The sequence below is a fragment of the Phascolarctos cinereus genome, unplaced genomic scaffold (genome assembly GCF_003287225.1).
Source record: "Phascolarctos cinereus isolate Bilbo 61053 unplaced genomic scaffold, phaCin_HiC Scaffold_5;HRSCAF=322, whole genome shotgun sequence".
Taxonomy (NCBI): domain Eukaryota; kingdom Metazoa; phylum Chordata; class Mammalia; order Diprotodontia; family Phascolarctidae; genus Phascolarctos; species Phascolarctos cinereus.
Window position 1 is genome coordinate 326,068,302 of NW_027555958.1, and position 23,604 is coordinate 326,091,905.

Genomic DNA, 23,604 nt, shown 5'->3' on the forward strand with positions numbered 1-23,604 from the left:
ATGATGTTTTACAGTCTGATAAAGATAACCCAATCTTACAGGCTTACTTGGATTCTTCTCAACACTTGTGGTATATCCTCAAAAAAAAAAAAGAGTTTCTTCAGTGAGAAAAATATAGTCTTTTCATATTTTTAGTACCTTAGTCTTCATATTTTATTGCACATGAGAAGTATCATAAGTTTTTCCTCGTCAAAGCAAAGGCTTATAGCTGTTCTTTTCCCCCCCTAGTCTTTTGGTATTCTTCCAACTTTTTTTTGCATATTTTATTAATTTATTTTGATTTATCAACAATCACTTCCATATGCTTTTGAGTTTAAAATTTTTCTCCCCCTTCCTCCCCAAAACTGTGCACAATCTAATATAGGCTATACATTTACATTCCTATTAAACATATTTTCACATTAGTGAGGTTGTAAGTAAAAATTAAATGAATAGGAGGAATCATCAGAAAGAGGAAACAAAACTCAACAGAAGAGAAAAAAAAATAGCAATTCAACTTTCACAGTTATGATTACTATGTGTCTTTTTCTCCATCCTTTCCCCCCGATTTATGCTTTTCTTTCTCCTCTCTCCCTTCCCCCCCTCACCTCCTTCAGTCTCTCCTCCCTTCTATTTTCCCTCTCCCCCCTCTTCCCCTTTGCCCCCACTGCTTCTTCCCTCCCTTCCATTCCCTCTCCCTTTTCTTTCCCCTTTTCCCTCCTGCTGCCCATGGGGCAAGTTAGATTTCCATACCTGACTGATTATGTTATTCCCTTCTTGAGCCAAATCTGATGAAAGCAAGGTTCCAACAATGCTCACCTCCTTCCCTTCTTTCCCTCTGCTTTAATAGGATTTTCTGTCTTTTCCTGTAATGTAATTTACCCTTGTCTGCCTCCTCCTTTCTCAGTACATTTTCTAAGATCAGACTAATCCACTTACTTGGATCCATTTAACCCACTTGATTATATATATATTTTTATCATTACATCAGAATCAACTAATATCCACCCCCTTTATGTATTATACACTCCTTTAGCATGGTGTAATAACAAAACAGTTCTCAAGAGTTGCAAATGTCATCTTCCCTTGCATCAATAATTTGTCTTAGTGTTGTTTTGCATTTTTGACTTCCCTTTTCCTTGGTGTGACTAATCCTGATTGATTGTTGGCTTGAAATGTTTGCCTTCTCCACACCAATAGCTACTGCAATAACTCTAATGGTAAGTGGAGTGTGCTCTTTGTGAACTACAACTTCTGTGTGTTTTCTTGGAGTAATAGCTATTCTCAAAAATCACAAAATTAAAAACAACAAAAATACAACAAAAGAGACATCTGGCTCTTGAAAGACATTTATATGACATGAAATCTAGCACTCGGCTGACAGAGAACTAACTGAATCTGGGAAGCAGTTTCAGTATGGTTTTATCTTGTCAAGGTCAGACAGACCTGAGTCAGCTTAGTATCAGTAGAAGCACTTATACATGACCACTGCTACCACAAAATGAAACTATATCTTAACTCTTTCTTGTTTCATGTAACTGCCACATTTCTGTAGTCTAGTCCTTATGTAAAGAGGAATTTTCTCTATAAATACCCGATGTGGTCATCTGGTTTTTGCCCAATGAACTTACAATGAGGGGAAATCCATTAATCCTTGAGTCAGGTGAATCCACCCTCAGCTCAAATTTTTAGGACATTTTTCCTGATACCATGGCTTAACTTGCTTCTTTGTATCTTGCATCTATTGCTCCTTTTTTTGTTCTGTGAGACTAAAGAGAATAAGTATATTCCCTCATCCAAATGATATCCCTTTGAATATTTGAAGACAGCAGTCCCCCCTGGATCCTCATATGATGTGGATACTTCTGCATTCTGCTGGTCTTCTCTGGGCATTCTCTAGTTTTATCAATTTCCCTAAACTGTGGTGCCTGGCAAAAATAGAATTCACAGTATCAACAGAGATGAGTGATGAAACTATATTCTGTTTAAAGGAACCATAGACAATGAGTTAGTATCACTACTAAACATATATGCCTTAAATGGCATAGTATCTAAAATACGTAAATGGAAAGTTAACTGAATTCCCAAAATTATCTTAGATGAGACTGTCATACTTCTTTCTCAGACAAATCAAACAAAGATAAACAACAGGGAAACATATAGAGCTCAAAAAACCATTGGAGAATTTAGAGCTGAAAAACTTATGACATTAAAAAGATTTAGTATTATCTGTTGCCTTTATAAAAACAGATCATGTCCCAGTAAATAAATAGTAAATAGGTATAAGAAAACAGAAATACTGAACACTGCTTTTATATAGATAATGTGATAAAATAGCAATAAATACAGGGAGCATAAGCTACAGATCAGGACCTAAATGGAGATTTAAAATAACATTCTGAGTATGAGTCCATTAAAAATTACTGAAACAATAAGTACATAAAAGATAATAATAAGAATGAGAAAATATGTAAAAAAAATTTGGGGATATACCTAAAGCAATACTCAGGGGAAAAATTATAATCCAAAGGATTTTTTTTATAAAAAAAAAAAAAGAGGGGCAGCTAGGGGTGGATAGAGCACCGGCCCTGGATTCAGGAGGACCTGAGTTCAAATCTGGCCTCAGGCACATAACATTTATCAGCTGTGTGACCCTGGGCAAGTCACTTAACCCTATTGCCTAACGCCCCCCCCCAAAAAAGAGCATTAATGAATTGATTATGTAGGTAAAAAATTAGAAATCAGCAAATCTAAAATAGAAAACAAAATAATTCTTACACCACCCCTCCCACGTATATAGACGCATACTTAGATGCTTCAGTCTACACTGTGAACCCATCACCTTTCTATCTGGAGGTGGGTGTAATTTTTTCATTATGAGTTCTCTGGAATTGTAGTTGGTCATTATATTGATCAGAGTTTCTACTTCTTTAAAAATTGTTTGCCTTTACAATGTTGTTATTATATAAATTGTTCTCATGGCCTTGCTCAGTTAACTTCACATTAGTTCAGATAAGTCTTCTCAGATTTTTTTGAAACTATTTCTTTGATCAGTTTTTACAGTGAAGTAGTATTCCATCACATTCACATGTCATAACTTCTTCAGCTCTTCTCCAATTTGTGTGTACTTCCTCAGTTTCCAATTCTTTGCCACCACAAAAAAGGACTACTATAAATATTTTTGTTGATGGGATTCTTTTTTCTCTTTCTTTAATCTTTTTGGAGCATGGAACTAGTGACAGTATTGTTGAATCCAAAAGAATATACCACTTAATGACTTTTTGGACATAGTTCCAAATTGCTTTTCAAAGTTTCCAGACCAGCTTACAACTCTATCTACAGAGCATTAATGTAGCTACTTTTTCCACAGTCTCTCCAATATCTGTGATTTTCTTTTTTGGTCAACATTTCTAATCTGATGGGTGTGAGGTGGTACACATTATAATTTTAATTTCTCTAATTATTAATCATTTAGAGTAGTTTTTCATATGTCTAGCAATAGCTTGGATTTTCCCCCTAAAAACCGCGTATTTGTATTCTTTGACCATTTATCAACTGAGGAATGGCCTTTTTTTCTTTTAAGTTTGAAATAGTTCCCTATAGATCTTAGAAATGAAACCTTTGTCAGAGAAACTTACTACAAAGATTCTGACCAATTTTTTTCTCCTCCAATCCAACACTGGTTTTATTTGTGGACAAACTTTAAAATTTATGTATTTGGGGAAGTAGTTTAGATTTATCTAGCTCTTGGAGGGTAAATTAAGATTTACTAATTTTTTTTTACTTACTAAATTTTTTTTTTGTTTTCTGTCTATTTTTCCTCGTAACTTATTTAACTTTTTCTTTAAGAATTCAGACGTTATGCTATTTCATGTAGATATATTTGGTATTGGTATTAACTCATTGTGTATGACACTTTTAGCAAAATATAGTTTCCTGTTTATCTCTTTTGAATTATTTTATATTTACTGTTACTTCAGGGATGATGTTTGCTACCCTTGCCTTTTATTTTACTTCAGATGAAACATCTATTATATCTATTATATACCCTTAATTTTAACTCTCTGTGTATCTTTCTATTTCAAGTCTATTTCTTGTAAACACTATATTTTTAGATTTTTGGTTTCCAATCCATTCTGCTGTCCTCTTCTGTTTTATGGATGAGTTCATGCCATTCACATTCATAGTTATGATTGTTAATTGCAGACTTCCCTCCATCCTATTCTCTTATATTTTTCTTTCTCTTTATTTTCTGCCTCATCTTTAAGAATTTATTTTGCTTCTGAATAATTTCTCCCTTAATTTACCCAGCCTCTTATTCTTCCTTTTCCTATGACCTTTCCCCCTCTTGTTTCCCTGTTGGGCACAATGTGTTTCTATGCCCAACTATGCATATGTAAGGAGATTCTTCCCTTCTTTGACCAGTATAGCTGAGAGTGAGGTTCAAATGTTGCCTCCTACCCCCATCCTCCTTGCTGAATAGACTTCTACTTTCAAACCATGGTTATGTGAGATAATTTTCCTTCTTCTTCTTCTTTTCCCCTCTCCCAATGTATTCTTACTTTTCTATTCTTTCAAGATCCTCAAAATATAACAGAATCACTTCCATGCCCTCTGTCTAATTAAAAGCCTTCTATGATGATGAGAGAATTCTGAAGGAATACATGTATCATCTTCACATACTTTACACCTAAACACATTATTCCTGTTTCAGTTAATAAAATTTTATGAAATGCTTGCTATAGATCAGGCATTATGCTGAGTTCTGGGTTACAAAAAAGGGGAAAAGATGGTTCCTGATGACAAGGAGCTCACAATCTAATGGAGAAGACAACAGGTAAATAATTGTGTACTGATAAGCTACAGACAAAAGCCATAGGAAATAATCAGTGGAAGGAAGGCACTAAAATTAAGAAGGATTAGGACAGCTTCCTGTAGAAGACAGGATTTTAGGTAGCTAGGAAGCCAGGAAAGGCAGCACAGAAGGCACAGATGAGGAGGAGGAGCATGCCACTCATGGGAATCAGGGAAAATGCCCAGAATTGGGAGGTGTAGGGTCTTATTTGAGGAACAGCAAGAAAGCCAAAGTCACTGTATTGGAATCAAGTGGGATATGACACATAAAGGGTAAGAAGACTGGTTATGTGGATATATGTATGTGAGTGTATGTGTATGTGTTTGTGTGTAGGAATGGTTTTCAACAACAACGTGAACTAAAACAAAATGGAGTGAGCAAAAACAGGGCATAAATTATGCAAGTACAGAAACATTGTGAAGAAAAACAGCATCGAAAGACATAAGAATTCTGACCAATTCAATGACCAGCCATATCTCCGAAGGAAATAGTGAAATATACTACCTACTCCTGACATATATGACAGACAAAAGGTGCAGAGAGAGAAAAACACAACCCAGTGTCAACCTCAATTCCTCATCCTCTCTCACTGCTCATATCGATCTGTTGCCAAGGCCAGTTAATTTTACCTTCCTCACATCTCTCATGTATATCCCTTTCTCTCTCCTGATGAAATCACCACTGTGGTGCATGCCCTCATTGCCTCACACCTTGACTATTGCAATAACCTGCTGGTTGGTCTCCCTGCCACAAGTTTCTCTTCACTCTCATCCATCCTCCAGTCAGCTGACAAAATGATCTGCCTAAAAGTACAGATCTGACCACATTATACCCCCACTCAATAAACTGCAGTGCCTCCTTATCACTTCTGGTATCAAATACAAAACTTCAATCATTCAAAGCCCTTCATAACTTGACCCCTCAGATTTTCATTCTTCCTACCCCTTACATTCCCCTCCTCCCAAACACACTTTGCGATCTTGTCTCACTGACCTCTTTGCTGTTCCTTGCACAAGGGACTCCATCTCCCAACCCTGGGCACTTTCACTCGCTGTCCCCCATATGTGGAGTTCTCTCCCTCTTCATCACCGCCTCTTGGTTTCCCTGGCTTTCTTCAAGTCCCAATTAAAATCCTTCCTCTTACAGGGAGCCTGTTCTGATCTCCCTCAATGCTAGTGCCTTGCCTATCTTGCTTGTACCTAGTCATTTGCACATTGTCTCCCCCATTAGACTGTGAGCTCCTTGAGAGCAGGGACTGTCTTTTGCCTTTCTTTGTATCTCTGGTACCTAGTACAGTGCCTGGAACATAGTAGACAATACCTGTTTAATGACTGGCTGACTACCCTACTTCAGGCCCTAATTACCCCTGGCAGAGATCATTGCAGTGCTTTCCTACTTAGTTTCTCTTCTTTCAATCTCTCTCCTTTCTAATCCATCTATTCCATAGCACCAAGTTAATTTTCCTCAAACACAAATGAGACCGCATCACTTTCCAACTCAAGAATTCTTAATCACTCTTACTCTTCTAGGATAAAATGAAAAATATTCCACCTGGCATTTAAGTCCCTTACTAATTTGCCTCTCACTTACCAATCTGATTTTATTTCCTATTGCTAGCTTTGGTGTACTTTACATTTCAATAAAACTGTTGTGATAGTTGATGCACCAGGATAGAAATGCAGACAGAAATACACACTATTTGTAGAGAATATGCACCATTTCTGTATCTCCTGTCTCAGTACCTTGGCACAAATGGCCCTGTCCATGTATAATGGGTCCTTTCCTCTTGGAATCTCCAAGTCTTTTTAAGACATAGCTCAAGTTTTGTTTCCTATAGCAGGTCTTTCCTTAGGCCAGTTGTCTACAGATTCACTCTCTTGAAAATACCCTCTATTATTTTGAATTTAGTTAACTGTGTAATTTGAAGATAGCCTTGCTTCATTTTTGCTTTTGCATCCCCATGCCCCTTATTTAGTGCCTTGTTTTGGAAAAAGATTTTTTGAATTGAATTTGTTCCTTTGCAAAGAAACTCAGATCAATCCATTTAAAAAAAATCTGGGTCTAGCCCATTTTCTGGAGCTTGTGAAATTAAAAACAGGCATATTGGAGACTATGATTTAATGTCATCAATTTTTTCTGTAACATTGAGGTTGTCCATTTTCCTGTTGTTTTTCTAGCATCCCAGATTTGCCTTGCCCTCCCTCTCTCCAGCTTTGCCCTGGTCTTGCAGCCCTGAGCTTAAAGAAGAGACTGAATTTTCCATCTCCTTGAAGAGATAGTTTCTCTCTCTATCCCAGCTTCCTCAGGACAGGGACTTTTGTTCCAGGAGGAAATACATTCTCAGAAAATCAGGATTCTATCTGGCCCCACCCCAGGTCCTCCTCTGAGTCATTGTACTCACCAAGGAGCAATAGTAATGCCCACAGCAGCATGAGGGGTAGGAGGAGGGAGATTCTCCAAGCAATAAAAAATGTCAACTCAAAAGATCTGTATTGGGGAGTTTCCAACACGTTCTTCAAAACAGAGCTGGTGAAATTAGAAAAAAGGAAGTCAAAGAGACCTCTCTCTGCCGTTAACCCACATTTCCTTCCCTGTAGACACTGAGAAAACACAAGACATTCTCCGGATGTGAACAGGTTGCACACGTAGAACAGCTCCAGTACACATGGGGAACGAAATTTCCTTTCCCACCTATCAGGAATCACTTAGCTGAAGCCTTCTATCAACTAACTACTTCTAGATGCTCACCATTCCAGTAATTTTCTACCAGCTATTGTATGTTCAGTCTTTACCAGAGAGTCTTCTTCTTTTTTTTTTTTTGTTAGGCAATGGGGTTAAGTGACTTGCCCAGGGTCACACAGGTAGTGAGTGTTATGTGTCTGAGGCTGGATTTGAACTCAAGTCCTCCTGAATCCAGGGTCGGTGCTCTATCCACTGTGCAATCTAGCTGCCCAGAGTGTCTTCTTAGCATCAGGCACCAGTGTCAGGTTCCTAGTCCTCTAATTCTTATCATTTAACTGGCTTAAATGAAAGCCTCCTGGTATTCAGTTGTGTCACTTTCATTTAAAATCCATCAAATTTCCCTCACAAAATCAGAAGTTCTTTAAGATCATACCTCAGTATTCAAGTAGTGACATCATTTAATTTGTGAGTTTTAGTCATAATTTCAATCATGTCCAACCCTTTGTGACCCCATTTGGGGTTTTCTTGGCAAAGATACTAGAGCAGTTTGCAATTTTCTTTTCCAGCTTGTTTTGCAGATGAGGAAACTGAGGTAAACAGGGTTGAGTGACTTGTCCAGGGTCACACAGTTAGTATCTGAGGCCAGTTTTAAACTAAAAAAGCTAAGTTTTGCTGACTTCAGGCCCGGCACTTTATCCACTGTGCCACCTATATGCAAATGAGCTAAGGGATCATTATGCACTCCATTATTTAGTGTCTTCAACACAATGCTTAAACTAACATTTTGTGTCTGTGAACTGTGTTTCTTTGTTGTCATTTTTTTTAATTTTTCAAAAAAATTAAGTTCTTTCTTTACTCATTTAAAACACCAAATTGTTTATATACAAATGAGATCTCACCCTGTATACTTTATAAAATTAGTTGAGCTTTTAAAAATTCGTTCCACATTTTATTTTCTGTCCTAAACTATTTGAATCCTATCTGAAAACATTGTTTCTTTATACACATTTTTTAAAACCAGTTTTTATTAAAATGAAATCTTTTTCCATTCTTCTTAGGCATCAAAAAGTTAATCTGTAAGTACAGGAATAATGCTTTGCATCTTTTACTAGTTGTTCAATCTTTTTCTTTATGTAAAAGTATTTAATATGTTATTTTTAGCACCAAACTGCTTTGTATAGATGAAGGGATATCTTAAAGGGATAGTACATTAGGCCTGACACAGTTTCTTCCACGGTCAGGAATTATTTGTTACTGGTTTGACAGGTAGGTGAGACAGCTTTGACAGTGACTGAGTATGTACCTTTTATGCAGTTTCATGTTGATGCATAAGGTGTTTTCAATGACAGTTAAAGTAGGGTAGTATGCAATATACTAAATGGAGAGTCAGGTGCTAATAGCTAGCTATGAGACCTTGAACACATGACTTTAACCTCTCTGGGCCTCAGTTTCCTCATCTGTAAAATCAGAGTATTAGATTCTAAGGTTCATTTCAGGACTGATAACATGTGATTTGCAGAGTTTAGATTTTAGAAGGCTTCACTAAGATTCTGTGCCTCAGAAGGTTCATCATGTTTCTAGAGCCTAGTCGTCTGCTTTACAACTTCAGGAATCCAATTTTATCTACTCCCTTGGAAAGAAGTTAGGCTCTGGGGGCTGGATTTACATTTATCAAACTGTGCAAGTCACTTAACTTCTGCTTCCCTCAGTTTCCTCATTTGTAAAATGGGCATAATAATAGCACTTACTTCCTTAGGTTGTTATGAGGGTAAAATGAGATAATATATGTAAAGTGCTTTGCAAACATTAAAGTGTTAAATAAATGTTAGCCATTATCATCATTATTAAATATTATCTTTTAGGCATAGAGGCTACAGGATTTGTATGCCCCAAAAAACCCAAACACCTTTCAGGTAATAAGTCTTTAATACTTGTGGGTGGTAAGGGTAATTAGTTGGTTTTTGATTAATTGATTTCCATTCCCCCTCGTCCAGTTGATGTAGTCATAGAAAGCAAAAGGCATATAATTGAGGTAATGAGTTATTAATATGCTAATGGAGTGTTAAACTATCTATAAAGAAGTACCCATGCTGTTATGAAAATTTAAGGTGGAGTTCAGGTGAAAGGTACCCAGCAACACTAGAAAAGAAGTATAACCAAGTATAGCTGGGAGGCTGTAGACAGATGCAGTCAGGGATAGTAGTCTCATGCAGTCTTCCTTGCCCTCATCTTCCCTCAAGGGCAGCATACTGCAGATAGTGGCTTGGACCAGTAATGTCCAGGGATGTGCTCTCTGGTCAAAGGCACAGAGCTGCTGAAAGGCTGAGTTTACACAGGATTTTCAGACGAAGGGTCTGCTATGACATCTGCCACATTGAGGCCAGAAAGCATGGACCAGTAGAAAAATAGGAGTCTTTAAAAATTAACCAGAGAGACTTAGGATAAAGAAGGTGGAATTATAACTATATCACATTAGTAAGCTTGCTGGAGAGTTTCAACACTCCACCCCAACACACACACACATTCATGAGACATCAGCACACATCCTGATCTATCACTCCTTGGCTGATGCATTTCTGTTCTGTAGCAATCATATAAAAATCAAAGATCCCTGAGCCTTTAGGTCTTTGAGCTGACTGAGAGCCTTGGACCCAATTTACTTCTGCAACTATAACCTTGCTAAATAAATCAATGTCTGAATGTTACCCTGTGTCTTTATTTCACTATAACTATTTTGGTGACCACAGAGGGACTGAGACTGAGTCTCCATATGACAACTGGACCTTTGCTATACTCCAGTAAGATTTCTACCATGAGACTTCCTTGGTGAAGGATCATCTGTCCCCAGGCCTCCACATTCTCCTGAATCACATCCAGATGGCTATCTCCTTAGATGTGAGTAGTCCCTGAGGAGGCTCTAGTAAGCCTAAAGGAAGTTCTTATTAGCTCAAGGAAAGCTTCCTGTTCAGAAGGTGGTAACTATGGATATCCCCTTAGGGAAATTCTTATTAGCCTGGGACCAGAGGAAGCTTCCTGTTCAAAAGGGGTTGATTAAAAAATAGAGCTCTTAAATTATGTAAAGATTGATCCAAGATATATAAGAATCCTGACTGGTCCCAAATTTGGCCTGAAGAAGGGATTCTCAATTACCACAAAACCTTTAGGCTTTGAGATTGCTTTTCAAAAAAAATACTGTGGTTTGAACTTTTAAAAACATGCAGCATGAAATTATTAGGGTAATACACTAACATTCTATCTTTGGAAGACTATTAGGGTGTGTCTCCAATCCTTAGAATCTTGTGGATTAAAACTGCAGAGAATATAGGTGCCTGGGGAAAAGGTGAGGCATGCACTTTATCTATCCTCTTAAAGTATCTAGGAAGGGTTGTTTTGGAATTGATTTGGCTCAATGGGTGATTTTAAAAGAGCCAAAAGCACTATAGTTATCTCTTCCACATAGAGGGAGTAAGGGGCACGATGCACACCCCCCACCCCCAATCTGGAAAATTTGCACAAAATTTTTTGGCCCTTCCATTGTACCAGAGAAAAAGAGAATTGTTACAGTATTAAAAGACAAAATATGTTGATAGTATATAATACTACACATATATTTTATGCATTTCTGAGTTTCTAAACTTCTGTGTTGTCTGTTGGCCTTCCTGTATCATCTGTGGCTTCCACAAAACTCCCAAAAAATTCCCATTTAATTTCTTATGCCAAGCCACAATATATTGAAACCATGATGGGGAAAGTCATGATGTAAAAAGGATAACTATATAAATGTTAGTAAATGTAAGTACTCTGTATTTGTCCTGAATTCAATTGCTATAGACTGCCATAGATGAAAGTAGAATCCTCTTAACTCAGTTTTCTCATTGTGCTACTCCCTTTCTGAATAGGAAATTTTCCCATCTCGCAAATTCTGAGCTTGTCTATGACATCCTGTGAAAAATGTGGAACTTTTCTGTATGATTGGCTGTTAAATATGACTCATCCCTGGAATGAAACAGAACTGAGGGAGTTTTCCCTTGTTATGATTTATGTCAGATAAGTCTGGGCCCTTAAAAGGATCATCATGTTATTGTCATAACCATGACCCTCTGTTTCCTTAAATAGCAAGTTTCTATAATCAGGGTAGGTGAACAGTGAAAGTTTCGTCATTAAAATTCTAAATTTATTATTAATAAATCAATACTATAACATCTCTGAGTTACTATAATAGGATGCAAGTATAGAAGATCTTACTATTTTAATTTGAATTTGTGGTCAACACCATGTCCTAGGAAACTAAGTAAATGAATTCTTAGGCTTGCCATTCTCTTGCTAATAGTTATATAGTCATGTGTAAGATTAGGTCCTTGAAGTATTTCATTATTTCAGGATGATATAAGGATAATATGTATCCTCAAAGAGGATAAAGATGTAAAGTTTAAAAAAAATTAATGGAGTAGTAAACTTTGAGGAAACAACAGGATAAGACTGTTAGAAGTCTAAGAACTAGAAAGTATATGATTGGCATCTAAATGATTCCACTGGGATATACAAACCTTGAGTATGTTTTAGTAATAAGTTCTCAAAATTGGATCACAGATTTTCCATATAAAATTGCATTAATAGTTGTAAAGAAATTGAAATCATTTTCTTATTTTGAAGTTACCATCCGATAATATTACAGGAAAGAATGACTCATTTTTTTCAAGTGAGGCTCGCATGGATTTTTAAAAATTCTTCCTTCAGCCTGTTGATGGCATTGTCCGTATCAGATACAAAATTTGGGAAGAGATAGAAAGAGCAAGTGCTATGTAAAAACTGAAATTACCTGAAGTTCCAGGTGAATTCTGAGTTCCTAACTAGTTATTCTTACAGCTTTGCTAATAGGATTACATCCATAAGATATAAAGTGTTTTTTATGACATGAACTAATTACTAGAAGGCCAATCTGATGAGACTTTGTTGTGTTTTAAAAAATTATAACAAATCTTGTCACTGGCAGGCTTTAGCAAAATTACCTAGAGAATCTCCACAAGTGACCTGTAACCTGGAGATGGTCAAAGAAGTACCTCCACAAATCTTCCTTGATCCATACACAGCTGCTAGAGAGATGCACAAGAGGTGCTTGCTAGACTCCTGAAGATCATGGATGCTACCAAAGGACTTAACACCCTTAAAACTACAGCTGTATAGGGTTTCTTTGTTCACCTAATGTAATTTTATTGCTCCCTCCTTCAATGTCTCTGCCTGGATCAAATTTTTTTCTAGGGAACTGGAGAACTGGTGGGCTCTTTGAGCTGTAGATGAGAAGGGGGGAATTATAATTGTTAAACCAAAGTGATCTCATTTTATGACTAGCCCTTCATTTTGCATTTATGAGTTTTGACTCTCAATACTGATGTCATTGAGTTTTGTGTCCTTCAAATACTTTCTAGGAACCCCCTCCCTCACTTATGAGACATCAGCACATGCTGTGATCTACTCAAAGCTTGGCTGATATATTCATGTTCCCCTCTTATGCCATGTAAAAATTGTAAAAAAGCCAAAGAGCTATGAACCTCTGGGTCCTTGAGCTGACAGAAAAACAAAAGCCACCTGATTTGTTTCTGCAGCCACATACATTGCTAAATAAATTGTTATCTGAATGTTACTCCATATCTTTGTTTCACATCTTGAAGCCCAGAGGTTTAAGCCACAATAATTTTAGGAAGGCAAGGGACTCACTCTCCTAGATAGTGGAAATCCTTAGTTGCTTTTCTTCCAGAAAAGAAGAGTTTCTCAATTCTCAGACCCTTGTCTATAATAAGTATTACCCCCCTAAAAACTCCCTCATCCAGAGAGTCAATGTTTTTTGAACACAGAAGAGTCCCCCAGATAAGTACACATTATAAAATTTAATTTAATTTTTTTTTTAAAGAATGTCTCCCTATATTGTCCAGACTGGAAGTACAAGAGATACAGAGGGGATTAATCCCGTTCTTATTAGTATGGGAGCTTTGATCTGCTCTATTTCTAACCTAGAATAAGTCACCTCTCCTTAGGCAACCTGATGGCATTCTAATTCTGGAGGCTGACCCAATTAATGCCAAACTTAGTGTTAGCACCTAATTAGCATGACTCAGTGTAGCCCAGAACTCTCAAGCTCTTGAGAGCTACCAGATTCAGCCTCCTTAGTAGCAGGAATGACAAGAATTCACGACTGATGATTTGTCTATTTTCAAACTCTCCACTTCACATTCTCATCAGGGGCTACGTCTCTGTCTAGACTTTATCTGACTTAGGTTAGGAAGTTCTTGAAATGCCAGATTAAAGTTTGATTGTCCAGTTGTACTCAGTCATCATCTTGCTGTCTTTTTAAAAAACCACCAAGGACTGTCTAGATCTGATTCCCCTCATTTTTTCTCTTTTTTTATTAGTTTATTTTGATTTATCAACAATCACTTCCATAAGCTTTTGAGTTTGAATTTTTTCTCCCCCTCCCTCTCACCCTTCCACCCCAAGAAGGTGCACAATCTGATATAGGCTATACATATACCTTCCCAGTAAACATATTTTCACATTAGTGATGCTGTAAGGAAGAATTAGAACCAATAGGAAGAACCACAAGAAAGAGAAAACAGAACAGAAGAAAAAATTAGCAAATAGTATGTTTTGATCTGCATTCAAACTCCATAGTTCTTTCTTTGGATGTGGATAGCATTTTCCATCTCGAGACTTTGGGAGATGTCTTAGAGTTTTGCATTGCTGAGAAGGGCTAAGTCTATCAACATTAGTCATTGTACAACATGGCTGTTACTGTGTGCAACATTCTCCTGGTTCTGCTCACAAATCTTTCCAGGTTTTTCTGAAATCTGCCTGCTCATCATTTCTTATACCACAATAGTATTTCATTACATTCATATGCCACAACTTGTTCAGCCATTCCTCAACTGATGGGCATTCCCTGAATTTCCAACTCTTTGCCCCCCCCCAAAAAAAGAGCTGCTATAAATATTTTTGTACATGTGGGGCCTTTTCCTTTGTATGATCTGTTTGGGATACAGTCTTAGAAGTGCTACTGCTCGGTCGAAGGGTATGCACATTTTTATAGCCCTTTGGGCATAGTTCCAAGCTGCTCTCCAAAATGGTTGGATCAGTTCACAACTCCACCAACAATGCATTAGTGTTCCAATTTTCCCTACATCTTTTCCAACATTTATCATTTCCCTGTTTTGTCATCTTGGCCAATCTGATAGGTGTGATGTGGTACCTCAGAGTTGTTTTGATTTGCATTTCTCTAATCAATAGTGATTTAGAATATTTTTTCATGTGACTATAGATGGCTTTAATTTATTCATCTGAGAACTGCCTGTTCATATCCTCCCTCAATTTTTTTCAACTCTAATATTCTTTTTAGTCTCCCATGAAAATGAATGGGAAATGGAAAAGGACAAAAATAAAATCATTTGAGTGGAGACACTGCTTCAGGGAATACCCTCCATCTCAATTGCCTTAATTCTTTGTTTCAAATTTCTGTAGGGTCTTTGGGAAGAAAAGACATAAGCAAACCCATGAAGAAGCCATAGCATTCACAAAATAAATGTATACACAGAGGAAAAGGAGTATAATACACATCACTGTTATGCATTGAGGTAGTTGAAGGGATTTTCCCTACCCCTTATATATATCCTGTCTTTAAAAATAGACAATTATCTAAATGAGAACAGAAACTGTTTTGTCATTTCTTATATATGGCTTCTCCACCCCCACACACATATACACATAGTGTGTAGCAAATAGTAGACACCCAATGAACATGTATTGGTTGAAAGGTTAATTTTGAGAAGCAGTGTTTTAATCAGGAAATACTTCCCTAAAGGATGCAGGCCTTGAGGAGATCTATGTAAGAAATAGGGAGATGCTGCCTGGCTGGTATTAGTGGAAAGGGTATTCCATAAGAGGAAAACAGACTTTGCTCTCTGGATGACTCAGATACGGAAGACCAGGAAACTTTTCACACACCATAGTACTTAGAGCTGGGAAGGGACCTTCATCTAGTGCCAAGACAATTTTGTGCAACCAACTCATGTTACAGAGGATGAAACTGAGACTGAGAGAGATTTGTCAAAGGTCACAAAGACATTAAATATGAGGTAGAATTTGAGCTCCTGTCCATTGACTCCAAATCCAGTTGGCTTTCTGATACCCCATATAGACTGCCATACTACTTTTGCCAATTTATGCATACAATTTCTATGGCTAGAATGGGGAAGGAAAAGGAATAAGCATTTAAATAGTGCCTACTGTATGCCAGGCACTTTGCTAAGTGCTTTACAAAAATTATTTCATTTAATCTTCACAATAACCCTTTGAGGTAAATGCTATTATTATCCCCACTTTGTAGTTAAGAAAACTGAGGCAAACAGAGGTGAAATGACTTGCCCAGTGTCACATAGCCAGTAAGTGCTTGAGGCTTCATTTGAACTCAAGACTTCCTGACTCCAGGCCCAACTCTCTGTCCACTGCACCATCCAGTTGTCTACGTAGAAGGAGACATTTAGTCACAGAATATCAGATTTGGCAGGAACTTCAGAGGTCAAGTCCAAATCATAGCCAAACAAGAATCCTATATACAATATACTCAACAAGTGGTAATTCAGTCTTTTGCCTAAAGACCTCTTGTCTTTACCACCCAAGACAGACCATCATGATTTGGGATAGCTCTATTTCTTAGGAAGTATTCCTTGACCTTCACCCTGAACGTATCTGCTTGTAACCTCCATTAGAGGCAGAATGTGGTATAGTAAAAAGAGCATTGTCTCTGGAGTCATAGAACCTGGGTTCACATTCCACTTTGATACTTAATACCTATAATTCTAGAGATAATACTCCTAAAAGATATGATGAGTCAGGCACAGGGTTTTTTTTTTTTTTGGTGAGGCAATTGAGGTGAAAGGACTTGCCTGGGGTCCCGCAGCTAATAAGCATCAAGTGTCTGAGGCTGCATTTGAACTCAGGTCCTCCTGATTGTAGGGTCAGTGCTCTATCCACTGTGCCACCTAGGTGCCCTGGGCACAGGTTTTTAAACAAATGCTTTATTGGTGTTTAAAAAAACAACAACAATATTACTATCAATGTCAATTGGTCTAGACCGTTCCAGAAAACAATATGGAAATATTCCCCACAAGTCAGTAAACTGTGAATAACCTTTGACCTAGACATACTAAGCCTATACCAAAGAGGTCAAAGAAAGAATAAAATGAATCATACGTACAAAAATATTTATAGCAACTCTTTTTTAGGAATAAAGAACTGAAGACTAGGGGAATGACCATCAATTGGGGAATGACTGAAAAATTAACAATACTTGAATGTAATGGAGAATTATTGTTCCATAAGACATAACAAAACAAACAGTTTCAGAAGCCACTGGAAAGACTTCTATGAACTGAAGCAGTGAGGTGAGAAGAATGATTTATACAATGACAACACTGTGAGGATGAATTACTTAAGAACTTTGATCAACAAAATGACTAACCATGATTCCGAAGGACCAATGACAAAGAATGTTACCCAATGCTTGGCAGAGAGGTGACACTCAATGTGTAGAGTGAGATGTACATTGTTGGACATGACCAATGTGAGAATTTGTTGTATTTGACTGCATATTTGTTATGAAGGTTTTCTTTTTTTTTTTCCTCAATGGAGTGGGCAAGGAGAAAATGGGGAGAGAAGAGAGAAAATTAATTCTTGTTAATTGAAAAAATGTTTAATTAAAGAAAATTGTTATCACCACCCAACAGCTCTTTCTTTTCATTTACACCTCACAAATGGAAGGCTACCTTGTAATAAGAAAGTATATTTAATTTAAGGAAAAGGTCAACGCATTGGCTATATCTGATAACATAGACCTCATTCTGTACCTATGGTTTCCTGAGAGAGAGGTGTGTTTCCTCTTAAGTCCTGTCTATTCACAATCGATGTATTGATCAGAGGTGGTAAGGCCCCTTCTAGCTGTTCTTGCAATAAATGAACTTAATATAGGGGGATTAACTGTTCTTTAAATATTTGACATAATTCATGTCTATTGGAGTCCAGGTTTTATTTTTTTCATTGAAAGTTTATGGATTGTTCAATTCTATTTTTGAGATCAATTTTTGAGATCTCTAAAGGTGTTGTTTTAATTTTCTATGTCCTCTTAGTTTGGAGTTTGGCATTTTATATTTCCCTTAGTAGAATGTAAGCTCCCTGAAGGAAGGGACTGCTTCTTGTGTGTGTGTGTGTGTGTGTGTGTGTGTGTGTGTGTGTGTATTCTCTTAGCACCCATACACAGCAGTTGCTAAATAAACATTTATTGAATTAAATTTTTAAAATATCCATCTATTTCAACTAAGCTTTTACTTTTGTTGGCACATAATTGGATAAATAGTTTTCTTAAAAATATCTTTTATTTTCTTTTCATTTGTTTTGAATTTCTCTTCATTTTTCATATTAGTAACTTGGTTTTTCTTTCTTCTTACTGTTTTAGGCTCATTAATGGTTGCCTATTTTGTTCATTTTTTTCAAGCTATATAATTATCTCAGTAGGGTTTTTGTTTATTTTCCATTTTGTTTTTCTTTAATTTTAAGAATTTACATTTTTTTGCTTATTTTGAATTATTTATTTGTTGCTTCTTTAGGTTTATTTAGTTGCTTATTCAATTCATTGATCTCTTCATTCTCTCTTTTATTCTCTTTTAAGTGTTTAGAGATAGAAAACTTTTTTCTTTTAAGGACTACTTTGGCTACATATAAATCAGTATGATATATTCTCTGATTGTTATCATGTTGTTTGATATGAATATTTATTACTTCTATAGTTCGTTTTTTGACTCACTAAGTAGTTAGGATTACATTATTTTATCACCTTTTGAGTCTGAATTTTTTCTTCCAATTTTCTTGATTAATTACATCTTTTATTAAGCTATGAATATATCTAGTATTTATATCTTTTAAATTTATTGATGAGTCTTTTATGCACTAGAATATGGCCAGTAATTTTTAAAGGTGCAATAAAACTGAAAATTATGTATATTCCTTATAATGCTCATTCAGTAACCACCAAAGATCTATTATATCTAATTTTTCAAATATTCTGTTCATATGGCAAATATTATTCATATTTACTTTTCTATTGTATTTGTTTACATCTGAGGGGGGCATGTTAAAAGTTGCCAGCACTTACTGTTTTTCTTTCTAGTCTCTCCAATAGTTCAGTTGATTTTTCCTTTCAGTACTTAGAGACTGTTTTTTGGTGCATATGTATTTATCACTGATACTGTTTTGTTACCTGTGGTGTCCTTGAGCATAATGTGGTTTCCCTGTTTACCTCTTCTAACCATGCTTATTTTTAATATTTGCCTTGTTTAAGATCATGATTGCCATCTCCAGCTTTTTTGTATTCAGCTGAAGTATAATAGATTCTACTTCAACCTCTCATTTAAACTCTAAATGAATTTTATATTTTTAAAAGAGGCAACATATTTCTCTCTCTTTCTTTTTTTTTTTGCATTGTCTTCACTTCTTCATTTAAAAAAATGTGTAGACCCTACACTGCAGAGTATCTTAAGGGCAGCTACATGGTGAAGTGGATAGAATATTGGGACTGGAGTCAGGAGGGCCTGAGATCAAATATGACTTTAGATACTTTTTAACTGTGTGACCCCAGACAAGTCAGTTTGCCTCAGTTTGCTCATCTGCAAAATGATCTGGAGAAGGAAATGACAAACCATTCCAATATCTTTGCCAAGAAAACCCCAAATTGGGTTATGAAGAGTCTGATATGTCTAATTGTGCTAACAACAAGAGTATGTTAATATGTATTCTTTTTGGTCCATCTTTTTTGGTGATGATTTGTTGTTTGATTTGACACAGTTTCTTATTGTTCTTGAGGTGGGTTTTAGAGGGATTTGGCTTTAGTTTGATCTTTTGATTATCTTTGTTTTCCCATAACCATATCTTATCCATAGCCCTGGTCTCTCTTGTTAGGTCCACTCACTGGATAAAGTACATGCTAGATTGACCTCAGAGTAACTGAGGAAAGAGTGCCAGAGAGGAAAGCAGATGGGTGATGTAAACTGAAGGTCCCTGAAGAATTTGATGAGTCTAGGTCTGGGATTATAAGGTCAGGACATTTTCATAATTTTCTATATCATCTTCATGGTTCTTATCCATGGCCCTATCTTTCCCTGTTGAGTCATCAGGGCTATATGTCTTCACCTCAGAATACATCACTGAGTCATCCTAGAAGAAGAAAAAAAATAGATAAGGGCATGGAGAAGAAAGAGAAAAGGGGCATAGGAAAGGAAATGCAGGGAACATGATTCACCTTGTCCTCTGGAGGGGTCTCTGAGGTGTCTTCTGTGGAGAGAAAAGGAGCACTGAGTTGTACACAAGATCTTCCCACATAGAGCCCATACCTCATATTCTATGTCCTAGTGCCAGAACCACTGTGCTGTCATTGCTTCCCTCTACATTATTTTTCCTTTCTCCCTTCTCTTTCTAAGTTCTAACCCAGACAGCTTTCTGTTTCAACTTCCTCTAAAATTCCACTCACACTGCCTTTTCCATCTCTTTCCCCAGCCCTCACCTAAGGAATGTCTAAAGAGTGGCTGCTTTTGCTATTTGCTTCTTGTTTCTATGATCATGAGAACTTGATAGAGGCTTCTCCTGCTTGCTAAGAATATCTGTCCTTGCTGTCTTAATGTAATCATCTCTAATGGTCAGCAACTTTCTATAACAGATGCCTACAAGGCTTGTGATTCTTAGCTTGTCCATGGATTCCTCTTGGAGAGGGTCCCTTAATGAAGGGAAGGGAGAAATGTGTTCTCACTTTATGCATTAGAAATTGGACACTCAGGAGAAGTAGCTAGATCTCAAGTGACAATAGTTTTCCAGAGACAGAATCAGGAAGAGAAGTTACTCAGAGATTCATCTATATCCCTTCCCAAAAGACTCCAGTGGAGGTGAGGAGGGAGAGAAAGTTAGGTTAATCTTCTACTACTATTCCCTCTCAGAATCTGTCCAATAATATGAACCTGGAAAGTAGCTAGTCACTAGCCACATGAGAATACCATCTTCCTGCCACGTTACCTAGGGACACTCTTGCAGCTTCTCTCTAGCCCTTAGATTAGGGTTGTGCTAATTAGTGAGAGCTTACTACCTCTGGAAGACCACAGCCACCCCCACAATACCATCTTCCTGGACAGCAATTGTCCCCCACTTCATTCTTCTCATTTTATACTTCGCATGCTTGGAACATTAATGAAATCAATACTACCATCGCTTCTGATTTAGATTATCCTATTACTGTGCTTATCATCTCTATAGCTTTGCCTTTCCCTGACCACTGCACTCCTCTACCTCTCTCTCAACATGAAAACCCCTTAAGGACAGGGACTGACACTTTTTAAAATTTGTGTAACCAGGGCCATCCAATTGGCTATGCTCAGAGTCACCCTTCCTGATTCTGGTTAAGCATGTGAGAAATTTGTCGCCTTGTGGTAACTCAGTGTTAAAAGAACTTGGTGTTTTGAAATGATGAAGGGGTGTCCTCAGTGGTGCTGAGCCATTGATTGTGGCAATAGCTGGAGAGCTTGCGGGCAGTTGCAGCAGCAGAAGGATTAGCAGTTCTCCAATTTATCTTATTTATGTCTTGTTTGTATGTAGTTTGCCTTTCTTTGTATCCCCAGGGATTAACGCAGCATCTGACATGTTGTAGACTCTTAATGAATGTTTGTTGACTTAATTCAAATGAACACGGGATACAATAGAAGCTGGAACAAGAGACAAGCCTGGGAGCTGAGCAATGTGGTGCTGTGATAGCCTATGGATCCACTGTCTGAACTCTCATTGTGGCTCCATCTGTCTCTGATTTTAGTGGCCAGAATGGGAATAATGGTTGTTGACTTCCCATTTGGGAGAATCGGTACCAGATAGTGAAGGACTGTCTCCATTCTGTCCCAGTAGGGCAGAAACTGGTTTTAATGTGTAGTCTGTTCTCTAAAATTATATTTATAATATCTGTTTAAATAGTTTTAATTTCCTTTGTGGGTTGGATAAATTTGACTTAATTGCTTTGTTCTATCCAAAACTTCCAGGCTTTCTTCTGGCTGAGGGCTGAGTCCAATTAAGAGATAGAATCCTATGATTTTGATCTCTTAGTAACTCAAAAAAAATAAACTTCACAAAAGGCAGAACTAAACTGGTTTTACTTTCTTTGCTCTAGACTAAAAAAATTTAGTTGGGACACCATTTTGCTGTCTGGGACAAAGTTGGGCTCTTGAGGCATGTAGCCTCATTTTCTCCTATTCTTCTCCCCTCCATGCATGTGCAGAGAAAGCTCTCTTCAGGGGTGGTGTCTGAGGAAATGACAAGAGAGAAGGAACTGCTTGATGGATGGAGGAAAAGTGTGGTTAATTTGGCTGGAAATACTCATGTTCTTAAGATGGTGGCCTGAGGGAATGAATACTTTTCCCTTTTGGCTTCACTTCCACTTTCTGGCCTATATCCAGACAAGCACATAAAGCAGTTTGTGGGATTTCTGAGTAGGTATTTTATCTCAGTTCTGTATTGTCTAAACAACTCTTAGTACATGCACGCTGGTAGAATGGCTAAGCTTGGCCTAGTCTTCTTGTTGGGGGCTTGCCTTTCTCTGCCACCAGGATGCTCTACTCATTGGACCTAGAACCTCCAGACCTCTCCAACACGCAAGGTCACATTCAAGTCTAGACACATTCAACTTGAGAATGGTCTTTGATTACCAACTGAAGAAAGGAAACAGAAAGCAAAAAAGGCTGCCAGGATCCCAGGTGCAGCTTGCCTAGTTAAGTCAATGTTTCACATGTAGATGGAAGGAAGTATAGAGAAAAAGGTTCATTACTTGCCCCATGTTAGAGTTGGATTTTTTTTTTTGACTGACAACTCCTCACCCACTTGCCACTGTTATGGGGGCAGGAAATAACTAAGGGATCATTCAGGGTTTGTTATATTATACACAAATGGCTATTCTTAGTGCTGTATCACTGGATTTCTGGGAATAGACCACAAAATTCCCACATGGTCACCTGGACCCAGGAAAGCAACTCTGAGCAGGTTCCAAGGAATGGCCCTCATTGTATTTGTATCTCCAACACTCAGCAAAGTGTCTGACCCTTAGTAAGTGCTTAATAAATGCCTCTTCAGTGACTATGCCTCCCAGCTCATACTGTTCTGTGGTTTAGGTCGTAGATAAGGAACAGATGGTATCAGGATAGTCAGTTGGCTCTAATGACCATACTCCACGCAGCAAGGAAAGGAAGCACTACAGTGACCAAGGATACATTTTCAGATGGTGCCACGCATTGGGGAATGTCTGGGAAGGTCTAGGGACTGACTGATTAAGAAGTTGAACTGCCCACAAAGAAGTGACATTCAGACCAAAGGACAGTCCTCCCAGGAATGGTCACCATTCTAGGGGGCTATCAAAGAAGGAGCATTAAATCCCAAAGACAGCATCTGTTTTTGGAGATCTGTTGAACAGACATTACTCATAAGGATCGTGGGTTCTAGAGACAAATGAGACCTTAGAGACAATCTAGTACAACCCTGTCATTTAACAGATGAGGACACTGAGGCCCCTGGGGTTAAAGTGATTTATCCAAACTCACAGGTAATAAGTAAACCCTTAATTCAAATTCAGGTGTTCTGACTTCAAATCCAGTCCTTTCCCCCCTACACCATGCTGTCTCTGCTGAGCTTCAGAAATGTCCTCTCTTTAGTACACTCACTACATAATATTTTGGATTATAATTACCTGTTTGTGTCTCTTCCCTGTTCTCACCATCTTTCCCCTTATGAGGGCAAGGATTGTGTATTATTTAAACTTTCTTTTTCTCCTAGCACATGGTACATCTTTACATGGTAGGTGCTTAATGTTTATTGAGATGAATTGAATTGATCCAGAGTCAGAATCTTGACTCTCCTCTTCTCTGTACTTTTTTCCTTGGTAGTACCATTATTCCTATGCCTTCATCTATCAACTTATACCTATAGCTCCCCAAAGTCTAATTCCATATTTCCAACTACTTGACTGGAAATCT

The 23,604-nt window shown here is 37.5% G+C and overlaps 1 protein-coding gene across 4 annotated transcripts in view; it reads right to left on the reverse strand.

Annotated features, from left to right (window-relative positions):
* Positions 1–23,604, reverse strand: part of LOC110211889 (Fc receptor-like protein 2) — a 57,439-nt gene that overhangs the window by 3,437 nt on the left and 30,398 nt on the right. Inside the window, exons 13-14 of one of the 4 annotated variants that reach the window (XR_013487275.1) lie at positions 7,236–7,360; positions 733–845 (exon numbers count right to left, since the gene is read on the reverse strand). Coding sequence is in view for 1 of the 4 variants with exons in the window: in XM_078156186.1 (XP_078012312.1) it covers positions 19,643–19,768; positions 19,854–19,885 (158 nt within the window). In the remaining 3 variants the exon portion in view is untranslated. Of the gene's footprint in view, positions 1–732; positions 846–7,235; positions 7,361–17,233; positions 19,769–19,849; positions 19,886–23,604 lie in introns of those variants that run through there. The other 3 variants (XM_078156186.1, XR_013487277.1, XR_013487276.1) reach the window with 3 other exon arrangements.